The 24427-nt window shown below is 49.3% G+C and overlaps 1 protein-coding gene across 1 annotated transcript in view; it reads right to left on the reverse strand.

Moving 5' to 3' along the window:
* Positions 1-16703, reverse strand: part of CHRDL2 (chordin like 2) — a 133372-nt gene extending 116669 nt beyond the window's left edge. Inside the window, exon 1 of the mRNA XM_069760312.1 lies at positions 16571-16703. Coding sequence (XP_069616413.1) covers positions 16571-16661 — 91 coding nt within the window. The 5' untranslated portion in view covers positions 16662-16703. The remainder of the gene's footprint in view (positions 1-16570) is intronic.
* Positions 16704-24427: the final 7724 nt, after the last annotated feature.

Consider the following 24427-nt stretch of genomic DNA (forward strand, 5'->3'; position numbering starts at 1 on the left):
GGGTTCAAGAGAGGCCTGGATGTCTTCCTGGAGCAGAATAATATTGTATCATACAATTATTAGGTTCTGTAGAAGGACGTAGATCTGGGGATTTATTATGATGGAATATAGGCTGAACTGGATGGACAAATGTCTTTTTTCGGCCTTGGTAACTATGTTACTTTGTTACTATGTGCTCTGCCAGGCTGCAGCAGATTCATAGTTGCAAAGGAACAGTAAAGCTCGATGAACAGAGCCTGAAATCACTGAGCATGCTCGGCCACCACTGCTAGATCACAGTGGTGGCCAGTAACCTAGAAAACGGGCTGTAAACACCAAAATAAAAAAAGCAAGCCTGCCTGTTTCTACAAACACTTTGCAGTTGTAACCATCGTTGATGTGAAACGACCCATTGTAACAGACTTTGCTGACATCTCAAGATTATCAAGATCTCTGCTTGTCAGAAAATAGCAGCATCTAAAAGATACAAAGCAACCATGATACCTGAGGCTGTAACACAAAGCGTCTGCTGCAGACAATCCACCATGAGAAAGTATCCAACAAAAATAAGTTAGACCGCACCCAATACTGACATTGTCTCTATGGACATCGGGGCGCTCGTCCACACCAGGGGGTCCATCCCAGTAGAAGAATCCACAGTAAGAATACGAAGAAGGACAGCGCCACACCAGGAAGTGACAAGCAGTAACACACTTTATTCTGCCTCCTGCGGCGACGTTTCGGTCTGTGGACCTTGCTTGATAAAGGTCCACGGACCGAAACGTCGCCGCAGGAGGCAGAATAAAGTGTGTTACTGCTTGTCACTTCCTGGTGTGGCGCTGTCCACCATGAGAAGACGCTACTGATACATTGTAACAAAATGCAGGGACAGGAAAGAATGTTCTGTTGATGCAGATAGATCGTAGAATTCTATCTCATGTGTCTATTATCTATCATCTATTTAATTATATGTTATATATCTATCATCTATCTATTTATTTATTATCTATCTATTATCCATCATCCATCATCCATCGATCTAGTTATTATCCATCTATTATCTATATCTATCTATCATCTATTATCTATCATCTATTATCTATCTATCTATCTATCTACACTGCGTGCAGAATTATTAGGCAAGTTGTATTTTAGAGGATTATTTTTATTATTGATCAACAACTATGTTCTCAATCAACCCAAAAGACTCATAAATATCAAAGCTTAATATTTTTGGAAGTTGGAGTGGGGTTTTTTAGATTTGGCTCTTAGGAGGATATCTGTTTGTGCAGGTAACTATTACTGTGCAGAATTATTAGGCAACTTAATAAAAACCAAATACAATCCCATCTCACTTGTTTATTTTCACCAGGTAAACCAATATAACTGCACAAAATATAGAAATAAACATTTCTGACATGAAAAAACAAAATCCCCCAAAAATGAGTGCCCAGTATAGCCCCCTTTCTTTATGATGACACTCGGCAGCCTCCATCCCTAGATTCTGTCAGTTCCTTGATCTGTTTACGACCAACATTGGTGCAGCGGCCACCACAGCCTCCAGACACTGCTCCGAGAGGTGGACTGTTATCCCTCCCTGTAGACCTCACAGGTTCTCTATGGGGTTCAGATCAGGTGAACAAGGGGCCATGTCATTATTTTTCTTTCTTTGAGACCTTTACTGGCCAGCCACGCTGTGGAGTAGTTGGAGGCTTGTTATGGAGCATTGTCCTTCATGAAAATCATGTTTTTCTTGAACTATACCGACTTCTTCCTGTACCACTGCTTGAAGAAGTCTTCCAGAAACTGGCAGTAGATCTGGGAGTTGAGCTTCACTCCATCCTCAACCCGAAAAGGCCCCACAAGTCCATCTTTGATGATCCCAGCCCATACCAGTCCCCACCTCCACCTTGCTGGCGTCTGAGTCGGAGTGGAGCTCTCTGCCCTTTACTGATCCGGCCTCCGGCCCATCCATCTGGTCCATCAAGAGTCACTCTCATCTCATCAGTCCATAAAACCTTTGAAAAGTCAGTCTTAAGATATTTCTTGGCCCAGTCTTGACGTTTTATCTTATGTTTCTTGGTCACAGCTGGTCGTTTTTCAGCCTTCCTTACCTTGGCCATGTCCCTGAGTATCGCACACCTTGTCCTTTTTGTTACTCCAGTAACATTGCAGCTCTGAAATATGGCAAAACTGGTGGCAAATGGCATCTTGGCAGCTTCACACTTGATTTTCCTCAATTCATGGGCAGTTATTTTGCGCCTATTTGCCCAACACGCTTCTTGCAACCCTGTTGGCCATTTGCCATGAAACGCTTGATTGTTCGGTGGTCAAGATTCAAAAGTTTGGCAATTTCAAGACGGCTGCATCCCTCTGCAAGACATCTCACAATTGTGGACTTTTCAGAGCCGTCAAATCTCTCTTCTGACCCATTTTGCCAAAGGAAAGGAAGTTGCCTAATAATTACGCACACTTTATATAGGGTTTGATGTTATTAGACAACACCCCTCCTCATTACAGAGATGCACATCACCCGATTTACCTAATTAGTAGTTGGCTCTCAGTCTGAACAGCTTGGAGTGGGACAACATGTATAAAAAGTATCATGTGATCCAAATTGGCTTCTTCACTTTCTCTCTGCTGACACTCCCACCATCATCATGGGTGACTTCAACATCCCCATTGATACCCTTCAGTCAACAGCCTCCAAACTTCTGTCCCTTACCTCATCCTTTGGACTTACTCAGTGGTCCTCCGCAGCCACCCACACGGACGGGCATACATTAGACCTGGTATTCACCCGTCTCTGCTCTCTATCTAACTTCACCACCTCCCCTCTCCCTCTATCCGACCACCATCTGCTCACCTTCTCATCCCTGTCCTCCTCACCAATCATCCATATCCAGCAACATGCGCACCCACGCAGAAACCTTGCACACCTAGACACCCACACACTCTCTGACTCCATCCTACCACTGGCATCCATATTCTCACTCCACGACACAGACAGTGCTGCTGATTTCTACAATGCCACTCTCGCATCAGCTATTGACACGGTTGCCCCTCTCGTCCATGGCAGAGCGCGACGTATCAATAGACAACCTTGGCATAATAACACCACCAAAAAGCTAAGGCAAGTGTCCAGGGTTGCGGAGCGGCGTTGGAAGAGAACACACTCGCAAGACGACTTCACTGTATTCAAACAAGCAACACTCGCTTTTAAATCTGCACTCACCTCTGCTAAACAGGCCTACTTCACAACCCTCGTATCTTCCCTATCCCACAACCCCAAACAGTTATTCAAAACCTTTAACTCCCTCCTCTGCCCCCCACTGCCCCCTCCAACCTCCCTCATCTCTGCTGAGGACTTTGCCACACACTTTAAAAATAAGATCGACCAGACAAGGCAAGACTTTATTGTTCAACCACCACAACCCCTTTGTATACCAGACCAATGCCCAAACCCCATAACCTCCATATCCAACATCACTGAAGGGGGACTTAATTGTCTCCTCTCCAAATCCCACCTCACCACCTGTGCGCTCGACCCCATCCCACCTCCTCCCCAACCTCACCACCACACTTATCCCATCCCTAACCCACCTCTTCAACCTATCACTAACTTCTGGCATCTTCCCCTCTGCGTTCAAACATGCCACAATCACGCCTATCCTTAAAAAGCCAACCCTCGATCCAACTGCTATGTCCAGCTATCGCCCAATATCGCTGCTCCCATTTGCTTCCAAACTCCTGGAGCAGCACGTCCACGCTGAACTCTCCTCCCACCTCTCATCTAACTTGTTGTACGACAATCTACAATCTGGTTTCCGCCCCCATCACTCAACTGAGACTGCCCTGACCAAAATCACTAACGACCTACTTACCGCCAAAGCTACTGGACAATACTCTGTACTCCTCCTTATAGACCTGTCCTCTGCTTTCGACACGGTTGACCACTGCCTCCTACTACAGATCCTCTCCTCCTTTGGCATCAAAGACCTCGCCCTATCCTGGATCGCCTCGTACCTTTCCAACCGCACATTCAGCGTCTCCCACTGCCACACTATCTCCTCATCCCACCCTCTCTCTGTTGGAGTCCCCCAAGGCTCTGTTCTAGGACCCCTACTCTTCTCAATCTATACACTTGGCTTGGGACAACTCATAAAGTCCCATGGATTCCAGTACCACCTCTATGCTGATGACACTCAGATCTATCTCTCTGGCCGAGACGTCACCGCTCTGCTGTCCAGAATCCCAGAGTGCCTATCAGCCATATCCTCCTTCTCCTCTCGCTTCCTCAAACTCAATGTGGACAAATCTGAACTCATCATCTTTCCTCCATCCCACAAATCTTCCTTACTTGACCTATCTATCGCAGTCAATGACATCACGCTTTCCCCTGTACCCGAAGTCCGCTGCCTCGGAGTAACCTTCGACTCTGCCCTGTCCTTCAAACCACACATCCAAGCTCTTTCCACCTCCTGTCGCCTCCAGCTCAAAAATATCTCCAGGATCCGTCCTTTCCTCAACCCCCAATCTACTAAAATGCTTGTGCACACCCTCATCATTTCCCGCCTTGACTACTGCAACATCCTTTTCTGTGGCCTCCCTGCTAATGCCCTTGCACCTCTCCAGTCCATCCTTAACTCTGCTGCCCGACTAATCCATCTCTCTCCTCGCTACTCCTCCGCTTCCCCCCTCTCCAAATCTCTTCACTGGCTCCCATTCCCTCAGCGTATCCAGTTCAAATTGCTAATACTGACCTACAAAGCCGTCCACAACCTGTCTCCTCCATATATCTCTGAACTAATCTCTCGATATCTTCCCTCACGTGACCTCCGGTCCTCCCAAGACCTCCTTCTCTCCTCCACACTTATTCGCTCCTCATCCAATCGCCTCCAAGACTTCTCCCGAATATCCCCCATCCTCTGGAACTCTCTGCCCCAACACGTCCGACTATCAACCACAGTCGGATCCTTCAGACGGAACCTGAAAACTCATCTCTTCAGGAAAGCCTACAGCCTGCACTGACACCGCTGCTGCCTCATCACGAACGAAGCTACCGCCTCACCAACACCGGAGCTACCGCCTCACCAACACCGGAGCTACCGCCTCACCAACACCAGAGCTACCGCCTCACCAACACCGGAGCTACCGCCTCACCAATACCGGAGCTACCGCCTCACCAACACCGGAGCCACCGCCTCACCAACACCGGAGCCACCACCTCACCAACACCAGAGCTACCGCCTCACCAACACCGGAGCTACCGCCTCACCAACACCGGAGCTACCGCCTCACCAACACCGGAGCTACCGCCTCACCAACACCGGAGCTACCGCTTCACCAACACCGGAGCTACCGCCTCACCAACACCGGAGCTACCGCTTCACCAACACCGGAGCTACCGCCTCACCAACACCGGAGCTACCGCTTCACCAACACCGGAGCTACTGCCTCACCAACCTGCAACCCTCAACCTACTGTCTCCTTCCCCATAATCCTGTAGAATGTAAGCCCGCAAGGGCAGGGTCCTCGCCCCTCTGTATCAGTCCGTCATTGTTAGTTTGTTTACTGTATGTGATATTTGTAACTTGTATGTAACCCCTTCTCATGTACAGCACCATGGAATCAATGGTGCTATATAAATAAATAATAATAACAATAATAATAATAATAATAATAAATACAACTTGCCTAATAATTCTGCACATGGTGTATTTGTCTATTATCTATTTATCTATCTATTTTCTATCTATCTCTTATCTATCTATCTATTATCTATCTATTATCTATCATCTATTATCTATCTATTATCTATCTATCCATCTATCTATCTATCTATCTATTATCTGTCTATTATCTATCTATTATCTATCTATCTATCATCTATCTATCTATTATCTATATATCTACAGTATCTATTATCTATCTATCTACTATCTATCTATTATCTCTCTATCTATCTATCTATTATCTGTCTATTATCTATCTATTATCTATCTATCTATCTATCATCTATCTATCTATCTATCTATCTATCTATTATCTATCTATCTATTATCTATCTATCTATCTATCTATTATCTATCTACAGTCATGGCCAAAAGTATTGACACCCCTGCAATTCTGTCAGATAATACTCAGTTTCCTCCTGAAAATGATTGCAAACACAAATTCTTTGTTATTATTATCTTCATTTAATTTGTCTTAAATGAAAAAACAGAAAAGAGAATGAAGCAAAAAGCAAAACATTGATCATTTCACACAAAACTCCAAAAATGGGCCAGACAAAAGTATTGGCACCCTCAGCCTAATACTTGGTTGCACAACCTTTAGCCAAAATAACTGCGACCAACCGCTTCCGGTAACCATCAATGAGTTTCTTACAATGCTCTGCTGGAATTATAGACCGTTCTTCTTTGGCAAACTGCTCCAGGTTCCTGATATTTGAAGGCTGCCTTCTCCAAACTGCCATTTTTAGATCTCTCCACAGGTGTTCTATGGGATTCAGGTCTGGACTCATTGCTGCCACCTTAGAAGTCTCCAGTGCTTTCTCTCAAACCATTTTCTAGTGCTTTTTGAAGTGTGTTTTGGGTCATTGTCCTGCTGGAAGACCCATGACCTCTGAGGGAGACCCAGCTTTCTCACACTGGGCCCTACATTATCCTGCAAAATTTGTTGGAAGTCTTCAGACTTCATAATGCCATGTACACGGTCAAGCAGTCCAGTGCCAGAGGCAGCAAAGCAGCCCCAAAACATCAGGGAACCTCCGCCATGTTAGACTGTAGGGACCATGTTCAACCCGTACTATTTGAATGAAAAGGGACTGTATGGCAGGAGACCCAGGAAGACCCCACTTCCTACCGCGAGACATAAAAAAGTAAGGCTGGAGTTTGCCAAAACTTACCTGAAAAAGCCTAAAATGTTTTGGAAGAATGTTCTCTGGTCAGATGAGGCAAAAGTAGAGCTTTTGGGGCAAAGGCATCAACATAGAGTTTACAGGAGAAAAAAAGAGGCATTCAAAGAAAAGAACACGGTCCCTACAGTCAAACATGGCGGAGGTTCCATGATGTTTTGGGGTTGCTTTGCTGCCTCTGGCACTGGACCGTTTGACCGTGTGCATGGCATTATGAAGTCTGAAGACTACCAACAAATTTTGCAGCATAATGTAGGGTCCAGTGTGAGAAAGCTGGGTCTCCCTCAGAGGTCATGGGTCTTCCAGCAGGACAATGACCCAAAACACACTTCAAAAAGCACTAGAAAATGGTTTGAGAGAAAGCACTGGAGACTTCTAAGGTGGCCAGCAATGAGTCCAGACCTGAATCCCATAGAACATCTGTGGAGAGATCTAAAAATGGCAGTTTGGAGAAGGCGCCCTCCAAATATCAGGAACCTGGAGCAGTTTGCCAAAGAAGAATGGTCTAAAATTCCAGCAGAGCATTGTAAGAAACTCATTGATGGTTACCGGAAGCGGTTGGGCGCAGTTATTTTGGCTAAAGGTTGTGCAACCAAGTATTAGGCTGAGGGTGCCAATACTTTTGTCTGGCCCATTTTTGGAGTTTTGTGTGAAATGATCAATGTTTTGCTTTTTGCTTCATTCTCTTTTGTGTTTTTTCATTTAAGACAAATTAAATGAAGATAATAATAACAAAGAATTTGTGATTGCAATCATTTTCAGGAAGAAGCTGAGTATCTGACAGAATTGCAGGGGTGTCAATACTTTTGGCCATGACTGTATCTATCTATCTATTATCTATCTATCTATCTATCTATCTATCTATCTATCTATCTATCTTCTATTATCTATCTATCTATTATCTATCTATTATCTATCTATCTATCTTCTATTATCTATCTATCTATTATCTATCTATCTATCTATCTATCTATTATCTATCTATCTATCTATCTATTATCTATCTATTATCTATCTATCTATTATCTATCTATCCATCTATCGATCTACAGTATCTATTATCTATCTATCTATTATCTATCTATCCATCTATCGATCTACAGTATCTATTATCTATCTATCTATTATCTATCTATCCATCTATCGATCTACAGTATCTATTATCTATCTATCCGTCTCTCCAGCATTTCTGCGGTTCTCTGGACTTTTTATAGTCATGTGGGCACCGGCTACATCTCCTTGCAGCCATTGTTCAGGCTTGTTCACACCTGCTTACTCTACACCCAGTCTCCCTTGGTACCAGATTGCAATGGAATAATATTATTCAGCCGGACTTGTAATACTAGATTTAAAGGGAATATTTCAGCATGGTTTTGCTATGTAATCTGACAGCAGCATAATGTAGGGGCTGAGACCCTGATTCTAGTGCTGTATCATTAGTTTACTGGGTGCAACAATTACGATAGTCAGGACCAGGAGGCACGATACATCTAGTCCTGTAGTAATAATATCCTGCTGATAAAACACTGATTTAATCGAAACAGGAAAACAGATCTCAGTAAGTGAGACCTCACTGGAATCAGGGTCTCTGCTGCTACATCATGCTGCTCTCAGATTACATACCAAAAACCTACTGAAAAGTTCCCTTTATTGTTAGGGTGGTGTCTAAAAGGGGATGTCTCATGAAGAGAACCCTTGTGCATTTGCCCTATGGGGCATAGAGCCGACATAGGGAATCCCCCAAATGACTCAGTGTGGAGTCGGCAGAACCTGCGGCTATGTGTTCCATTGGACAACATGTAATACTACATCTCCCCTGCAGGGGGCTGCATACAACTAACATGGGGTCTACCAGAATAATATTGGAGGATAATATTAGATGATCCCATTAGTCTCTGTCACCAATCACCCCCTCCATGTCACCCCCCCCCACCTCTCACATGGACCACCGGCGTCTGTGCAGGAGCCAAAGACCCTGCACCCAACACTGAGAGAAGCACTACAAAGCCCAGCATAACGCAGGGGCCCGAAACATCCAGGGATCGATCCAGGGTCCCAGGCGCTGATTACTTAAACCATGGGTAAGATTGTTTGCTCCCTATATGGATTTTAATGGTTTTGTTTCCTTCATGTATGGGTGACACTTGTCCACATGGAAGCAACTACTATTTACTGTGATAGGGGGTTCCACACTATATGCTACGGTTGGCCAGTTTTCTCCGGCGAAACACCATATCTTTTGTTATATATTTATATGGGTGCTCTGGTACTAATACCATGGTGACTTTACTCATATCTGTGCCTGGGATCAGGATGTCTTTTTTTACTAGGGTCTCCTTGCTTCTGTTTGTTCATTTTATTATATATATATTTTTTCTATGTAATCTCAAATAAAATATATTTATATTTATTACTTTTGTATAGAACTCAATTTTTTCTTCGTTGTTTCAAGTACTGGGAGTATACGTTACTGTCCCCAAATATATACATGGATAGAACCAGATACTTATCTATATTTTTCGATGTTTCATGTGGGATTCATGTCATTTCTGTGAGTGTGTTCACTGTATGAAGGACTATGTTGGACTATGTGGGGCCCATTATGCTACATGTAGGACTATGTGGGGCCCATTATACAGTATGAAGGAGTATGTGGGGCCATTATACTGTATAGAGAACTATGTGGGGCCCATTATATTTTCTGGAGGACTATGAGTCCATTATACTGTATGGATGACAATGTAGGGCCATTACACTGTATGGAGGACTATGTGGGGCCTTTATACTGTAAAGCGGATTATTTGGGGCCATTAAACTGTATGTAGGACTATCTGGGGCCATTACACAGCATGGAGGACTATGTGAGGCCGTTATACTGTATGGAAGGCAATGTGGGACCATTATACTGTGTGGATGACTATGTGGTGCCTTTATACTGTATGGAAGAATATTATGGGTTAATCATACTGTATGGAGGACTATGTGGGGCCCACTATATAGTAGGATGGACTAAATGGGGCCAATTATATTACAAGTAGGACTATGTGGGGGCCAATTATACTGTATAAAGGAGTATGTGGGGCCATTATATTTTATGGAGGAGTATGTGGAGCCATTATATTATATGGATGGCAGTGTGAGGCCCATTATACTGTATGCAGTACTATATGGGGCCATTACACTGTATAGAGGACTATGTTGGGGCATTATACTGTATAGAGGACTATGTGTGGCCATTATATTATATGGAGGACTATATGGGGCCATTATTCTGTATGGATGGCAATGTAGGGCCATTATACTGTATAGAGGATTATGTGGGGCCCATTAAACTGTATGGAGGAATATTTGGGGCCATTATACTGTATGGAGAACTATGTGGGGCCATTATAGTATGGATGGCAACGTGGAGCTATTATACTGTGTAGAGGACTATGTGGGGCCATTATAATGTATGGAGGACTATGTGTGGCCAATCATACTGTATGGAGGCCTTTGTGGGGTCATTTTACTGTTTAGAGGACTATGTGGGATCATTCATACTGTATGGAGGACTACATAGGGTACATTATACTGTATGGAGGACTATGTGGGGTCCATTATACTGTATAGAGGACTATATGGGGCCCATTATACAGTATAGTGGACTATATCTGGCCCATCATACTGTATGAAGAAGTATGTGGGGCCATTATACTGTATAGTATGCGGGGCCCATCATATTTTATGGAGGACTATGTGGGGCCATTATACTGTATGAATGGCAGTGTGAGGCCCATTATACTGTATGCAGTACTGTATAGGGCCGTTACACTATATAGAGGACTATGTGGGGCCATTATACTGTATGGAGGACTATGTGGGTCCATTATACAGTATGGAGGAATATGTGGGTCCATTATACAGTATGGAGGAATATGTGGGGTCATTATACCGTATGGAGGATTATTGGGGCCCATTATACCGTATGGAGGATTATGTGGAGCCATTAAACTGTATGGAGGAATATGTGGAGTCATTATACTGTAGACTATATGGCCTCATATATATTATGGCTGCACATAGTCTTCCATATAATTATATGGAAGACTATATGTGGGCCATTATACTGTACACAGAACTATGTGGGGCTCATTATATTTCGTGTAGGACTAAACTGTATGGATGGCAATGTGGGTCCATTATACTGTATGGAGGAATATGTGGGTCCATTATACAGTATGGAGGAATATGTGGGACCATTATACAGTATGGAGGAATATGTGGGTCCATTATACAGTATGGAGGAATATGTGGGGTCATTATAGTGTATGGAAGAACATGTGGGAGCATTATACTGTATGGAGGACTATGTAGCCTCATGTATAATGGCTGGACATAGACTTCCATATAATTATATGGAAGGCTATATGGGGGCAATTATACTGTTTGGGAGGCTATGTGGGGGAGTTTATATTGTGTATACACCGCATAACGCGGTGTAACATAGTCCGTTAACGCCGCCATTGATTGTAATGGCGAACGCATTGCTAGCGCATGCCCGCATTGGGCGTGTGCTAGCGATGTGCCGTCATTTGAGTGACGGACCGCGAACGCTGCTTGCAGGGGATCTGCGCTAGCGGGATCAGCAAACGCGATCCCTTTTGGGATATTGCGTTAGCGCAGTCCGTAGCGCTATGCGCTAAACGGACTGCCCTAACGCAATGTGACCCTAGCCTGAACACTTTCACAGGTAAATCTCTTTCATTTTACTGACACGTCCCCCAATAATCAGTGCGGACCCTCACACCGAGCCGGACATCAGTGCCCCCTGACACCTCGCCGTCCTGCTGACACTTATTGGTCACTGCTCAGACGCTACATGAAGCTGCTGTAAGTGACAACGCTTTATTTTAAATACACCGGATATTTATCTGTAACTAAGCAGCCCCCCATACACGGCGGAGAGACCCCCATACACGGCGGAGACCCCCCATACACGGCGGAGAGACCCCCCATACACGGCAGACAGCCCTCATACATGGCAGAGTTCCCCCCCATACATAGCAGAGACCCCCCATACATGGGGGAGAGACCCCCATACACGGCGGAGACCCCCCCATACATGGGGGAGAGACCCCCATACACGGCGGAGAGACCCCCCATACATGGCAGAGTTCCCCCCCATACATAGCAGAGACCCCCCCATACATGGCAGACAACCCCCCATACACAGCAGAGTACCCCCATATGTGGCAGAGAGCCCCCATACACAGCAGAGTACCCCCATATGCGGCAGAGAGCCCCCATACACAGCAGAGTACCCCCATATGCGGCAGAGAGCCCCCATACACAGCAGAGTGCCCCCATATGCGGCAGAGAGCCCCCATACACAGCAGAGTGCCCCCATATGCGGCGGTGAGCCCCCATACACAGCAGAGTACCCCCATATGCGGCGGAGAGCCCCCATACACAGCAGAGTGCCCCCATATGCGGCAGAGAGCCCCCATACACAGCAGAGTGCCCCCATATGCGGCAGAGAGCCCCCATACACAGCAGAGTGCCCCCATATGCGGCAGAGAGCCCCCATACACAGCAGAGTGCCCCCATATGCGGCAGAGAGCCCCCATACACAGCAGAGTACCCCCATATGCGGCAGAGAGCCCCCATACACAGCAGAGTGCCCCCATATGCGGCAGAGAGCCCCCATACACAGCAGAGTGCCCCCATATGCGGCAGAGAGCCCCCATACACAGCAGAGTGCCCCCATATGCGGCAGAGAGCCCCCATACACAGCAGAGTACCCCCATATGCGGCAGAGAGCCCCATACACAGCAGAGTACCCCCATATGCGGCGGTGAGCCCCCATACACAGCAGAGTGCCCCCATATGCGGCGGAGAGCCCCCATACACAGCAGAGTGCCCCCATATGCGGCGGTGAGCCCCCATACACAGCAGAGTACCCCCATATGCGGCGGAGAGCCCCCATACACAGCAGAGTGCCCCCATATGCGGCGGTGAGCCCCCATACACAGCAGAGTACCCCCATATGCGGCGGAGAGCCCCCATACACAGCAGAGTGCCCCCATATGCGGCGGAGAGCCCCCATACACAGCAGAGTGCCCCCATAAGTGGCAGAGAGCCCCCATACACAGCAGAGTGCCCCCATATGCGGCAGAGAGCCCCCATACACAGCAGAGTGCCCCCATAAGTGGCAGAGAGCCCCCCAAGCCCCAGTATCCTCTGTGACGCATATCGCTTATCTCACCCAAAACAAAAGGCTCAGCAGGTCCTCATCCCCCAACAATCTGCTGTCAGGACAGTTGGGGGACCCCCGCAAACACTGGAGAGAGACCCCCATACACACTGGAGGGAGACCCCCGTATACACTGGAGGGAGACCTCGTACACACTGGAGGGAGACCCCGTACGCACTGGAGGGAGACCCCCGTACGCACTGGAGGGAGACCCCCGTACACACTGGACGGAGACCCCCGTACACACTGGAGGGAGACCCCCGTATACACTGGAGGGAGACCCCCGTATACACTGGAGGGAGACTCCTGTACACACTGGAAGGAAACCCCCGTACACACTGGAGGGAGACCCCTGTACACACTGGAGGGAGACCCCCGTACACACTGGAGGGAGACCCCTGTACACACTGGAGGGAGACCCCTGTACACACTGGAGGGAGACCACTGTACACACTGCAGGGAGACCCCCGTACACACTGGAGGGAGACCCCTGTACACACTGCAGGGAGACCCCTGTACACACTGCAGGGAGACCCCTGTACACACTGGGGGGAGACCCCTGTACACACTGGAGGGAGACCCCCGTACACACTGGAGGGAGACCCCTGTACACACTGGAGGGAGACCCCTGTACACACTGCAGGGAGACCCCTGTACACACTGGGGGGAGACCCCTGTACACACTGGAGGGAGACCCCAATACGCACTGGGGGGAGACCCCTGTACACAATAGAGGGAGACCCCCGTACATACTGCACTGACAGCCCAGCCCCCCGTGTCAGTATATAACGGTGGTCTGCAGAAGAGTGCTGACTCCTCGCACTGACACAATCTCCTCTGGATTCTCCTGTACATTTCATTCACACTCTGCAGTTTCTGTCGCACTCACAGCCACCGATGTCTCTGTGCACTCATCTCCTGCTCACTGACTGTCTCCTCTCATCTCCTGCTCACTGACTGTCTCCTCTCATCTCCTGCTCACTGACTGTCTCCTCTCATCTCCTGCTCACTGACTGTCTCCTCTCATCTCCTGCTCACTGACTGTCTCCTCTCATCTCCTGCTCACTGACTGTCTCCTCTCATCTCCTGCTCACTGACTGTCTCCTCTCATCTCCTGCTCACTGACTGTCTCCTCTCATCTCCTGCTCACTGACTGTCTCCTCTCATCTCCTGCTCACTCACTGTCTCCTCTCATCTCCTGCTCACTCACTGTCTCCTCTCATCTCTCGACACTGTCTCCTCACTCTGTCGCTCACTGACTGTCTCCTCACTGTCATTCACTCTGTCACTCACTGACTGTCTCCTCACTCTGTCACTCACTGACGGTCTCCTCACTCTGTCACTCACTGTCGGTCTCCTCACTCTGTCACTCACTGTCGGTCTCCTCACTCTGTCACTCACTGTCTCCTCACTCTGTCACTCACTGTCTCCTCACTCTGTCACTCACTGTCTCCTCACTCTGTCACTCACTGTCTCCACACTCTGTCACTCACTGTCTCCTCACTCTGTCACTCACTGTCTCCTCACTCTGTCACTCACTGTCTCCTCACTCTGTCACTCACTGTCTCCTCACTGTCACTCACTGTCTCCTCACTCTGTAACACACTGTCTCCTCACTCTGTCACTCACTGTCTCCTCACTCTGTCACTCACTGTCTCCTCACTCTGTCACTCACTGTCTCCTCACTCTGTCACTCACTGTCTCCTCACTCTGTCACTCACTATTTCCTCACTCTGTCACTCACTGTCTCCTCACTCTGTCACTCACTGTCTCCTCACTCTGTCACTCACTGTCTCCTCACTCTGTAACACACTGTCTCCTCACTCTGTCACTCACTGTCTCCTCACTCTGTCACTCACTGTCTCCTCACTCTGTCACTCACTGTCTCCTCACTCTGTCACTCACTGTCTCCTCACTCTGTAACACACTGTCTCCTCACTCTGTCACTCACTGTCTCCTCACTCTGTCATTCACTGTCTCCTCACTGTCTCCTCACTGTCACTCACTCACTGTCTCCTCACTCTGTCACTCACTCACTGTCTCCTCACTGTCACCTCACTCTGTCACTCACTGTCTCCTCACTCTGTAACACACTGTCTCCTCACTGTCACTCGCTCACTGTCTCCTCACTGTCACTCACTGTCTCCTCACTCTGTCACTCACTGTCTCCTCACTCTGTCACTCACTGTCTCCTCACTGTCACTCACTCACTGTCTCCTCACTGTCACTCACTGTCACTCACTGTCACTCACTGTCTCCTCACTCTGTCACTCACTGTCTCCTCACTCTGTCACTCACTGTCTCCTCACTGTCACTCACTGTCTCCTCACTCTGTCACTCACTGTCTCCTCACTCTGTCACTCACTGTCTCCTCACTGTCACTAACTCACTGTCTCCTCACTCTGTCACTCACTGTCACTCACTCACTGTCTCCTCACTCTGTCACTCACTGTCTCCTCACTCTGTCACTCACTGTCTCCTCACTGTCACTCACTCACTGTCTCCTCACTGTCACTCACTGTCTCCTCACTCTGTCACTCACTGTCTCCTCACTCTGTCACTCACTGTCTCCTCACTGTCACTCACTGTCTCCTCACTCTGTCACTCACTGTCTCCTCACTCTGTCACTCACTCACTGTCTCCTCACTCTGTCACTCACTGTCTCCTCACTGTCACTCACTGTCTCCTCACTCTGTCACTCACTCACTGTCTCCTCACTCTGTCACTCACTCACTGTCTCCTCACTCTGTCACTCACTGTCTCCTCACTCTGTCACTCACTGTCTCCTCACTGTCACTCACTCACTGTCTCCTCACTGTCACTCACTCACTGTCTCCTCACTGTCACTCACTGTCTCCTCACTCTGTCACTCACTGTCTCCTCACTCTGTCACTCACTGACTGTCTCCTCACTCTGTCACTCACTCACTGTCTCCTCACTGTCACTCACTCACTGTCTCCTCACTCTGTCACTCACTGTCTCCTCACTCTGTCACTCACTGTCTCCTCACTCTGTCACTCACTGTCTCCTCACTCTGTCACTCACTCACTGTCTCCTCACTCTGTCACTCACTCACTGTCTCCTCACTCTGTCACTCACTCACTGTCTCCTCACTGTCAATAACTGTCTCCTCACTCTGTCACTCACTCACTGTCTCCTCACTGTCACTAACTGTCTCCTCACTCTGTCACTCACTGTCTCCTCACTCACTCACTCACTGTCTCCTCACTCACTCGCTCACTGTCTCCTCACTCTGTCACTAGCTCACTGTCTCCTCACTCTGTCACTCGCTCACTGTCTCCTCACTCACTCACTGTCTCCTCACTCTGTCACTCGCTCACTGTCTCCTCACTCTGTCACTCGCTCACTGTCTCCTCACTCTGTCACTCGCTCACTGTCTCCTCACTCGCTCACTGGCGGAGGCGGCGGGTACTCACGGGGTCGGGCTCTCGCCTGCGCGCTCCGGTGGATGCAGAGGACGGACAGCGCCCCCAGCAGCAGGGCGAGCTCGGGACGTGCGGGGGCCATGTGTGCGCTGCTGCTCTGCTGCCTCCGGGCGCGGACCCGGCTATAAGAGCAGCGCAGCCAGCGGGACACGGCGACGTCAGGCAGCGGCAGAGGGCAGCGCGGAGGGCGACCCCTGCCGGACACAGCGGGGACTGCACCCAGACAGCCGTCATGTGCAACTGCAGCTCACAGCGCACACGGGGGACTACAAGCTCCAGCAGACACTGCACGGCACATCCTGAGGTGAGTACAGCTACAAGACCCAGCAATCCCTGGCAGCAGGACCCCCATCATTATATCTGCACTACAAGACCCAGCAATCCCTGGCAGCAGGACCCCCATCATTATATCTGCACTACAAGACCCAGCAATCCCTGGCAGCAGGACCCCCATCATTATATCTGCACTACAAGATCCAGCAATCCCTGGCAGCAGGACCCCCATCATTATATCTGCACTACAAGACCCAGCAATCCCTGGCAGCAGGACCCCCATCATTATATCTGCACTACAAGACCCAGCAATCCCTGGCAGCAGGACCCCCATCATTATATCTGCACTACAAGATCCAGCAATCCCTGGCAGCAGGACCCCCATCATTATATCTGCACTACAAGACCCAGCAATCCCTGGCAGCAGGACCCCCATCATTATATCTGCACTACAAGATCCAGCAATCCCTGGCAGCAGGACCCCCATCATTATATCTGCACTACAAGACCCAGCAATCCCTGGCAGCAGGACCCCCATCATTATATCTGCACTACAAGATCCAGCAATCCCTGGCAGCAGGACCCCCATCATTATATCTGCACTACAAGACCCAGCAATCCCTGACAGCAGGACCCCCATCATTATATCTGCACTACAAGACCCTGCAATCCCTGGCAGCAGGACCTCATCATTATATCTGCACTACAAGGCCCAGCAATCCCTGGCAGCAGGACCCCCATCATTATATCTGCACTACAAGACCCAGCAATCCCTGGCAGCAGGACCCCCATCATTATATCTGCACTACAAGACCCAGCAATCCCTGGCAGCAGGACCCCCATCATTATATCTGCACTACAAGACCCAGCAATCCCTGGCAGCAGGACCCCCATCATTATATCTGCACTACAAGATCCAGCAATCCCTGGCAGCAGGACCCCCATCATTATATCTGCACTACAAGACCCAGCAATCCCTGACAGCAGGACCCCCATCATTATATCTGCACTACAAGACCCTGCAATCCCTGGCAGCAGGACCTCATCATTATATCTGCACTACAAGGCCCAGCAATCCCTGGCAGCAGGACCCCCATCATTATATCTGCACTACAAGACCCAGCAATCCCTGGCAGCAGGACCCCCATCATTATATCTGCACTACAAGACCCAGCAATCCCTGGCAGCAGGACCTCATCATTATATCTGCACTACAAGGCCCAGCAATCCCTGGCAGCAGGACCTCCATCATTATATCTGCACTACAAGACCCAGCAATCCCTGGCAGCAGGACCCCCATCATTATATCTGCACTACAAGACCCAGCAATCCCTGGCAGCAGGACCCCCATCATTATATCTGCACTACATGACCCAGCAATCCCTGGCAGCAGGACCTCCATCATTATATCTGCACTACAAGTCCCAGCAATCCCTGACAGCAGGACCCCCATCATTATATCTGCACTACATGACCCAGCAATCCCTGGCAGCAGGACCCCATCATTATATCTGCACTACATGACCCAGCAATCCCTGGCAGCAGGACCCCATCATTATATCTGCACTACAAGACCCAGCAATCCCTGACAGCAGGACCCCCATCATTATATCTGCACTACATGACCCAGCAATCCCTGGCAGCAGAACCCCCATCATTATATCTGCACTACAAGGCCCAGCAATCCCTGACAGCAGGACCCCCATCATTATATCTGCACTACATGACCCAGCAATCCCTGGCAGCAGGACCCCATCATTATATCTGCACTACAAGACCCAGCAATCCCAGACAGCAGGACCCCATCATTATATCTGCACTACAAGACCCAGCAATCCCTGGCAGCAGGACCCCCCTCATTATATCTGCACTACAAGGCCCAGCAATCCCTGGCAGCAGGACCCCCATCATTATATCTGCACTACAAGACCCAGCAATCCCTGGCAGCAGGACCCCCATCATTATATCTGCACTACAAGGCCCAGCAATCCCTGGCAGCAGAACCCCCATCATTATATCTGCACTACAAGACCCAGCAATCCCTGACAGCAGGACCCCCATCATTATATCTGCACTACAAGACCCAGCAATCCCTGACAGCAGAACCCCATCATTATATCTGCACTACAAGACCCAGCAATCCCTGACAGCAGGACCCCATCATTATATCTGCACTACAAGATCCAGCAATCCCTGGCAGCAGGACCCCCATCATTATATCTGCACTACAAGATCCAGCAATCCCTGGCAGCAGGACCCCCATCATTATATCTGCACTACAAGACCCAGCAATCCCTGGCAGCAGGACCCCCATCATTATATCTGCACTACAAGGCCCAGCAATCCCTGGCAGCAGGACCCCCATCATTATATCTGCACTACAAGACCCAGCAATCCCTGGCAGCAGGACCCCCATCATTATATCTGCACTACAAGGCCCAGCAATCCCTGGCAGCAGGACCCCCATCATTGTATCTGCACTACAAGACCCAGCAATCCCTGACAGCAGGAACCCCATCATTATATCTGCACTACAAGGCCCAGCAATCCCTGGCAGCAGGACCCCCATCATTATATCTGCACTACAAGGCCCAGCAATCCCTGGCAGCAGGACCCCCATCATTGTATCTGCACTACAAGACCCAGCAATCCCTGACAGCAGGACCCCCATCATTATATCTGCGCTACAAGACCCAGCAATCCCTGACAGCAGAACCCCATCATTATATCTGCACTACAAGACCCAGCAATCCCTGGCAGCTGGACCCCCATCATTATATCTGCACTACAAGGCCCAGCAATCCCAGACAGCAGGACCTCCATCATTATATCTGCACTACAAGACCCAGCAATCCCTGGCAGCAGGACCCCATCATTATATCTGCACTACAAGACCCAGCAATCCCAGACAGCAGGACCTCCATCATTATATCTGCACTACAAGACCCAGCAATCCCTGGCAGCAGGACCTCCATCATTATATCTGCACTACAAGACCCAGCAATCCCAGACAGCAGGACCCCATCATTATATCTGCACTACAAGACCCAGCAATCCCTGGCAGCAGGACCCCCATCATTATATCTGCACTACAAGACCCAGCAATCCCAGACAGCAGGACCCCATCATTATATCTGCACTACAAGACCCAGCAATCCCTGGCAGCAGGACCCCCATCATTATATCTGCACTACATGACCCAGCAATCCCTGGCAGCAGGACCTCCATCATTATATCTGCACTACAAGACCCAGCAATCCCTGGCAGCAGGACCCCATCATTATATCTGCACTACAAGACCCAGCAATCCCAGACAGCAGGACCTCCATCATTATATCTGCACTACAAGACCCAGCAATCCCTGGCAGCAGGACCCCATCATTATATCTGCACTACAAGACCCAGCAATCCCAGACAGCAGGACCTCCATCATTATATCTGCACTACAAGACCCAGCAATCCCTGGCAGCAGGACCCCCATCATTATATCTGCACTACAAGACCCAGCAATCCCTGGCAGCAGGACCCCCATCATTATATCTGCACTACAAGACCCAGCAATCCCTGGCAGCAGGACCTCCATCATTATATCTGCACTACAAGACCCAGCAATCCCTGGCAGCAGGACCCCCATCATTATATCTGCACTACAAGACCCAGCAATCCCTGGCAGCAGGACCCCCATCATTATATCTGCACTACAAGACCCAGCAATCCCAGACAGCAGGACCCCATCATTATATCTGCACTACAAGACCCAGCAATCCCAGACAGCAGGACCTCCATCATTATATCTGCACTACAAGACCCAGCAATCTCTGACAGCAGGACCTCCATCATTATATCTGCACTACAAGACCCAGCAATCCCTGGCAGCAGGACCCCCATCATTATATCTGCACTACAAGACCCAGCAATCCCTGGCAGCAGGACCCCCATCATTATATCTGCACTACAAGACCCAGCAATCCCTGGCAGCAGGACCCCCATCATTATATCTGCACTACAAGGCCCAGCAATCCCTGGCAGCAGGACCCCATCATTATATCTGCACTACAAGGCCCAGCAATCCCAGACAGCAGGACCCCCATCATTATATCTGCACTACAAGGCCCAGCAATCCCTGGCAGCAGAACCCCCTCATTATATCTGCACTACAAGACCCAGCAATCCCTGGCAGCAGGACCTCCATCATTATATCTGCACTACAAGACCCAGCAATCCCTGGCAGCAGGACCCCCATCATTATATCTGCACTACAAGACCCAGCAATCCCAGACAGCAGGACCCCCATCATTATATCTGCACTACAAGACCCAGCAATCCCTGGCAGCAGAACCCCCATCATTATATCTGCACTACAAGGCCCAGCAATCCCTGGCAGCAGAACCCCCATCATTATATCTGCACTACAAGGCCCAGCAATCCCTGGCAGCAGGACCCCCATCATTATATCTGCACTACAAGACCCAGCAATCCCTGGCAGCAGAACCCCCATCATTATATCTGCACTACAAGGCCCAGCAATCCCTGGCAGCAGAACCCCCTCATTATATCTGCACTACAAGACCCAGCAATCCCAGACAGCAGGACCCCCATCATTATATCTGCACTACAAGACCCAGCAATCCCAGACAGCAGGACCCCCATCATTATATCTGCACTACAAGACCCAGCAATCCCAGACAGCAGGACCCCCATCATTATATCTGCACTACAAGACCCAGCAATCCCTGGCAGCAGGACCCCCATCATTATATCTGCACTACAAGGCCCAGCAATCCCTGGCAGCAGAACCCCATCATTATATCTGCACTACAAGACCCAGCAATCCCTGGCAGCAGGACCCCATCATTATATCTGCACTACAAGGCCCAGCAATCCCTGGCAGCAGGACCCCCATCATTATATCTGCACTACAAGGCCCAGCAATCCCTGGCAGCAGGACCCCCCTCATTATATCTGCACTACAAGACCCAGCAATCCCTGACAGCAGGACCCCCATCATTATATCTGCACTACAAGACCCAGCAATCCCTGACAGCAGAACCCCATCATTATATCTGCACTACAAGACCCAGCAATCCCTGACAGCAGGACCCCATCATTATATCTGCACTACAAGACCCAGCAATCCCTGGCAGCAGGACCCCCATCATTATATCTGCACTACAAGGCCCAGCAATCCCTGGCAGCAGAACCCCATTATTATATCTGCACTACAAGGCCCAGCAATCCCTGGCAGCAGAACCCCATCATTATATCTGCACTACAAGGCCCAGCAATCCCTGGCAGCAGGACCCCATCATTATATCTGCACTACAAGAACCAGCAATCCCTGGCAGCAGGACCCCATCATTATATCTGCACTACAAGGCCCAGCAATCCCTGGCAGCAGAACCCCATCATTATATCTGCACTACAAGGCCCAGCAATCCCTGGCAGCAGAACCCCCTCATTATATCTGCACTACAAGACCCAGCAATCCCTGACAGCAGGACCCCCATCATTATATCTGCACTACAAGACCCAGCAATCCCTGGCAGCAGGACCCCCATCATTATATCTGCACTACAAGGCCCAGCAATCCCTGGCAGCAGGACCTCCATCATTATATCTGCACTACAAGACCCAGCAATCCCTGGCAGCAGGACCCCCATCATTATATCTGCACTACAAGACCCAGCAATCCCTGGCAGCAGGACCTCCATCATTATATCTGCACTACAAGGCCCAGCAATCCCTGGCAGCAGGACCCCCATCATTATATCTGCACTACAAGGCCCAGCAATCCCTGGCAGCAGGACCTCCATCATTATATCTGCACTACAAGACCCAGCAATCCCTGGCAGCAGAACCCCCATCATTATATCTGCACTACAAGACCCAGCAATCCCTGGCAGCAGGACCCCATCATTATATCTGCACTACAAGACCCAGCAATCCCTGACAGCAGGACCCCCATCATTATATCTGCACTACAAGACCCAGCAATCCCTGGCAGCAGGACCCCCATCATTATATCTGCACTACAAGACCCAGCAATCCCAGACAGCAGGACCTCCATCATTATATCTGCACTACAAGACCCAGCCATCCCTGACAGCAGGACCCCCATCATTATATCTGCACTACAAGACCCAGCAATCCCTGGCAGCAGGACCCCCATCATTATATCTGCACTACAAGACCCAGCAATCCCTGGCAGCAGGACCTCCATCATTATATCTGCACTACAAGGCCCAGCAATCCCTGGCAGCAGGACCCCCATCATTATATCTGCACTACAAGGCCCAGCAATCCCTGGCAGCAGGACCTCCATCATTATATCTGCACTACAAGACCCAGCAATCCCTGGCAGCAGAACCCCATCATTATATCTGCACTACAAGACCCAGCAATCCCTGACAGCAGGACCCCCATCATTATATCTGCACTACAAGACCCAGCAATCCCTGGCAGCAGGACCCCCATCATTATATCTGCACTACAAGGCCCAGCAATCCCTGGCAGCAGGACCTCCATCATTATATCTGCACTACAAGACCCAGCAATCCCTGGCAGCAGGACCCCCATCATTATATCTGCACTACAAGGCCCAGCAATCCCTGGCAGCAGGACCTCCATCATTATATCTGCACTACAAGACCCAGCAATCCCTGGCAGCAGGACCCCATCATTATATCTGCACTACAAGGCCCAGCAATCCCTGGCAGCAGAACCCCATCATTATATCTGCACTACAAGGCCCAGCAATCCCTGGCAGCAGGACCCCCATCATTATATCTGCACTACAAGACCCAGCAATCCCAGACAGCAGGACCTCCATCATTATATCTGCACTACAAGACCCAGCAATCCGTGACAGCAGGACCCCCTCATTATATCTGCACTACAAGACCCAGCAATCCGTGACAGCAGGACCCCCTCATTATATCTGCACTACAAGACCCAGCAATCCCTGGCAGCAGAACCCCATCATTATATCTGCACTACAAGACCCAGCAATCCCTGACAGCAGGACCCCCATCATTATATCTGCACTACAAGACCCAGCAATCCCTGGCAGCAGGACCCCCATCATTATATCTGCACTACAAGGCCCAGCAATCCCTGGCAGCAGGACCCCCATCATTATATCTGCACTACAAGACCCAGCAATCCCTGGCAGCAGGACCCCCATCATTATATCTGCACTACAAGGCCCAGCAATCCCTGGCAGCAGGACCCCCATCATTGTATCTGCACTACAAGACCCAGCAATCCCTGACAGCAGGAACCCCATCATTATATCTGCACTACAAGACCCAGCAATCCCTGACAGCAGGACCCCATCATTATATCTGCACTACAAGACCCAGCAATCCCTGGCAGCAGGACCCCCATCATTATATCTGCACTACAAGACCCAGCAATCCCTGGCAGCAGAACCCCCATCATTATATCTGCACTACAAGACCCAGCAATCCCTGACAGCAGGACCCCATCATTATATCTGCACTACAAGACCCAGCAATCCCTGACAGCAGGACCCCATCATTATATCTGCACTACATGACCCAGCAATCCCTGGCA

The sequence above is a fragment of the Ranitomeya imitator genome, chromosome 3 (genome assembly GCF_032444005.1).
Source record: "Ranitomeya imitator isolate aRanImi1 chromosome 3, aRanImi1.pri, whole genome shotgun sequence".
In the NCBI taxonomy this organism is placed as follows: Eukaryota; Metazoa; Chordata; class Amphibia; order Anura; family Dendrobatidae; genus Ranitomeya; species Ranitomeya imitator.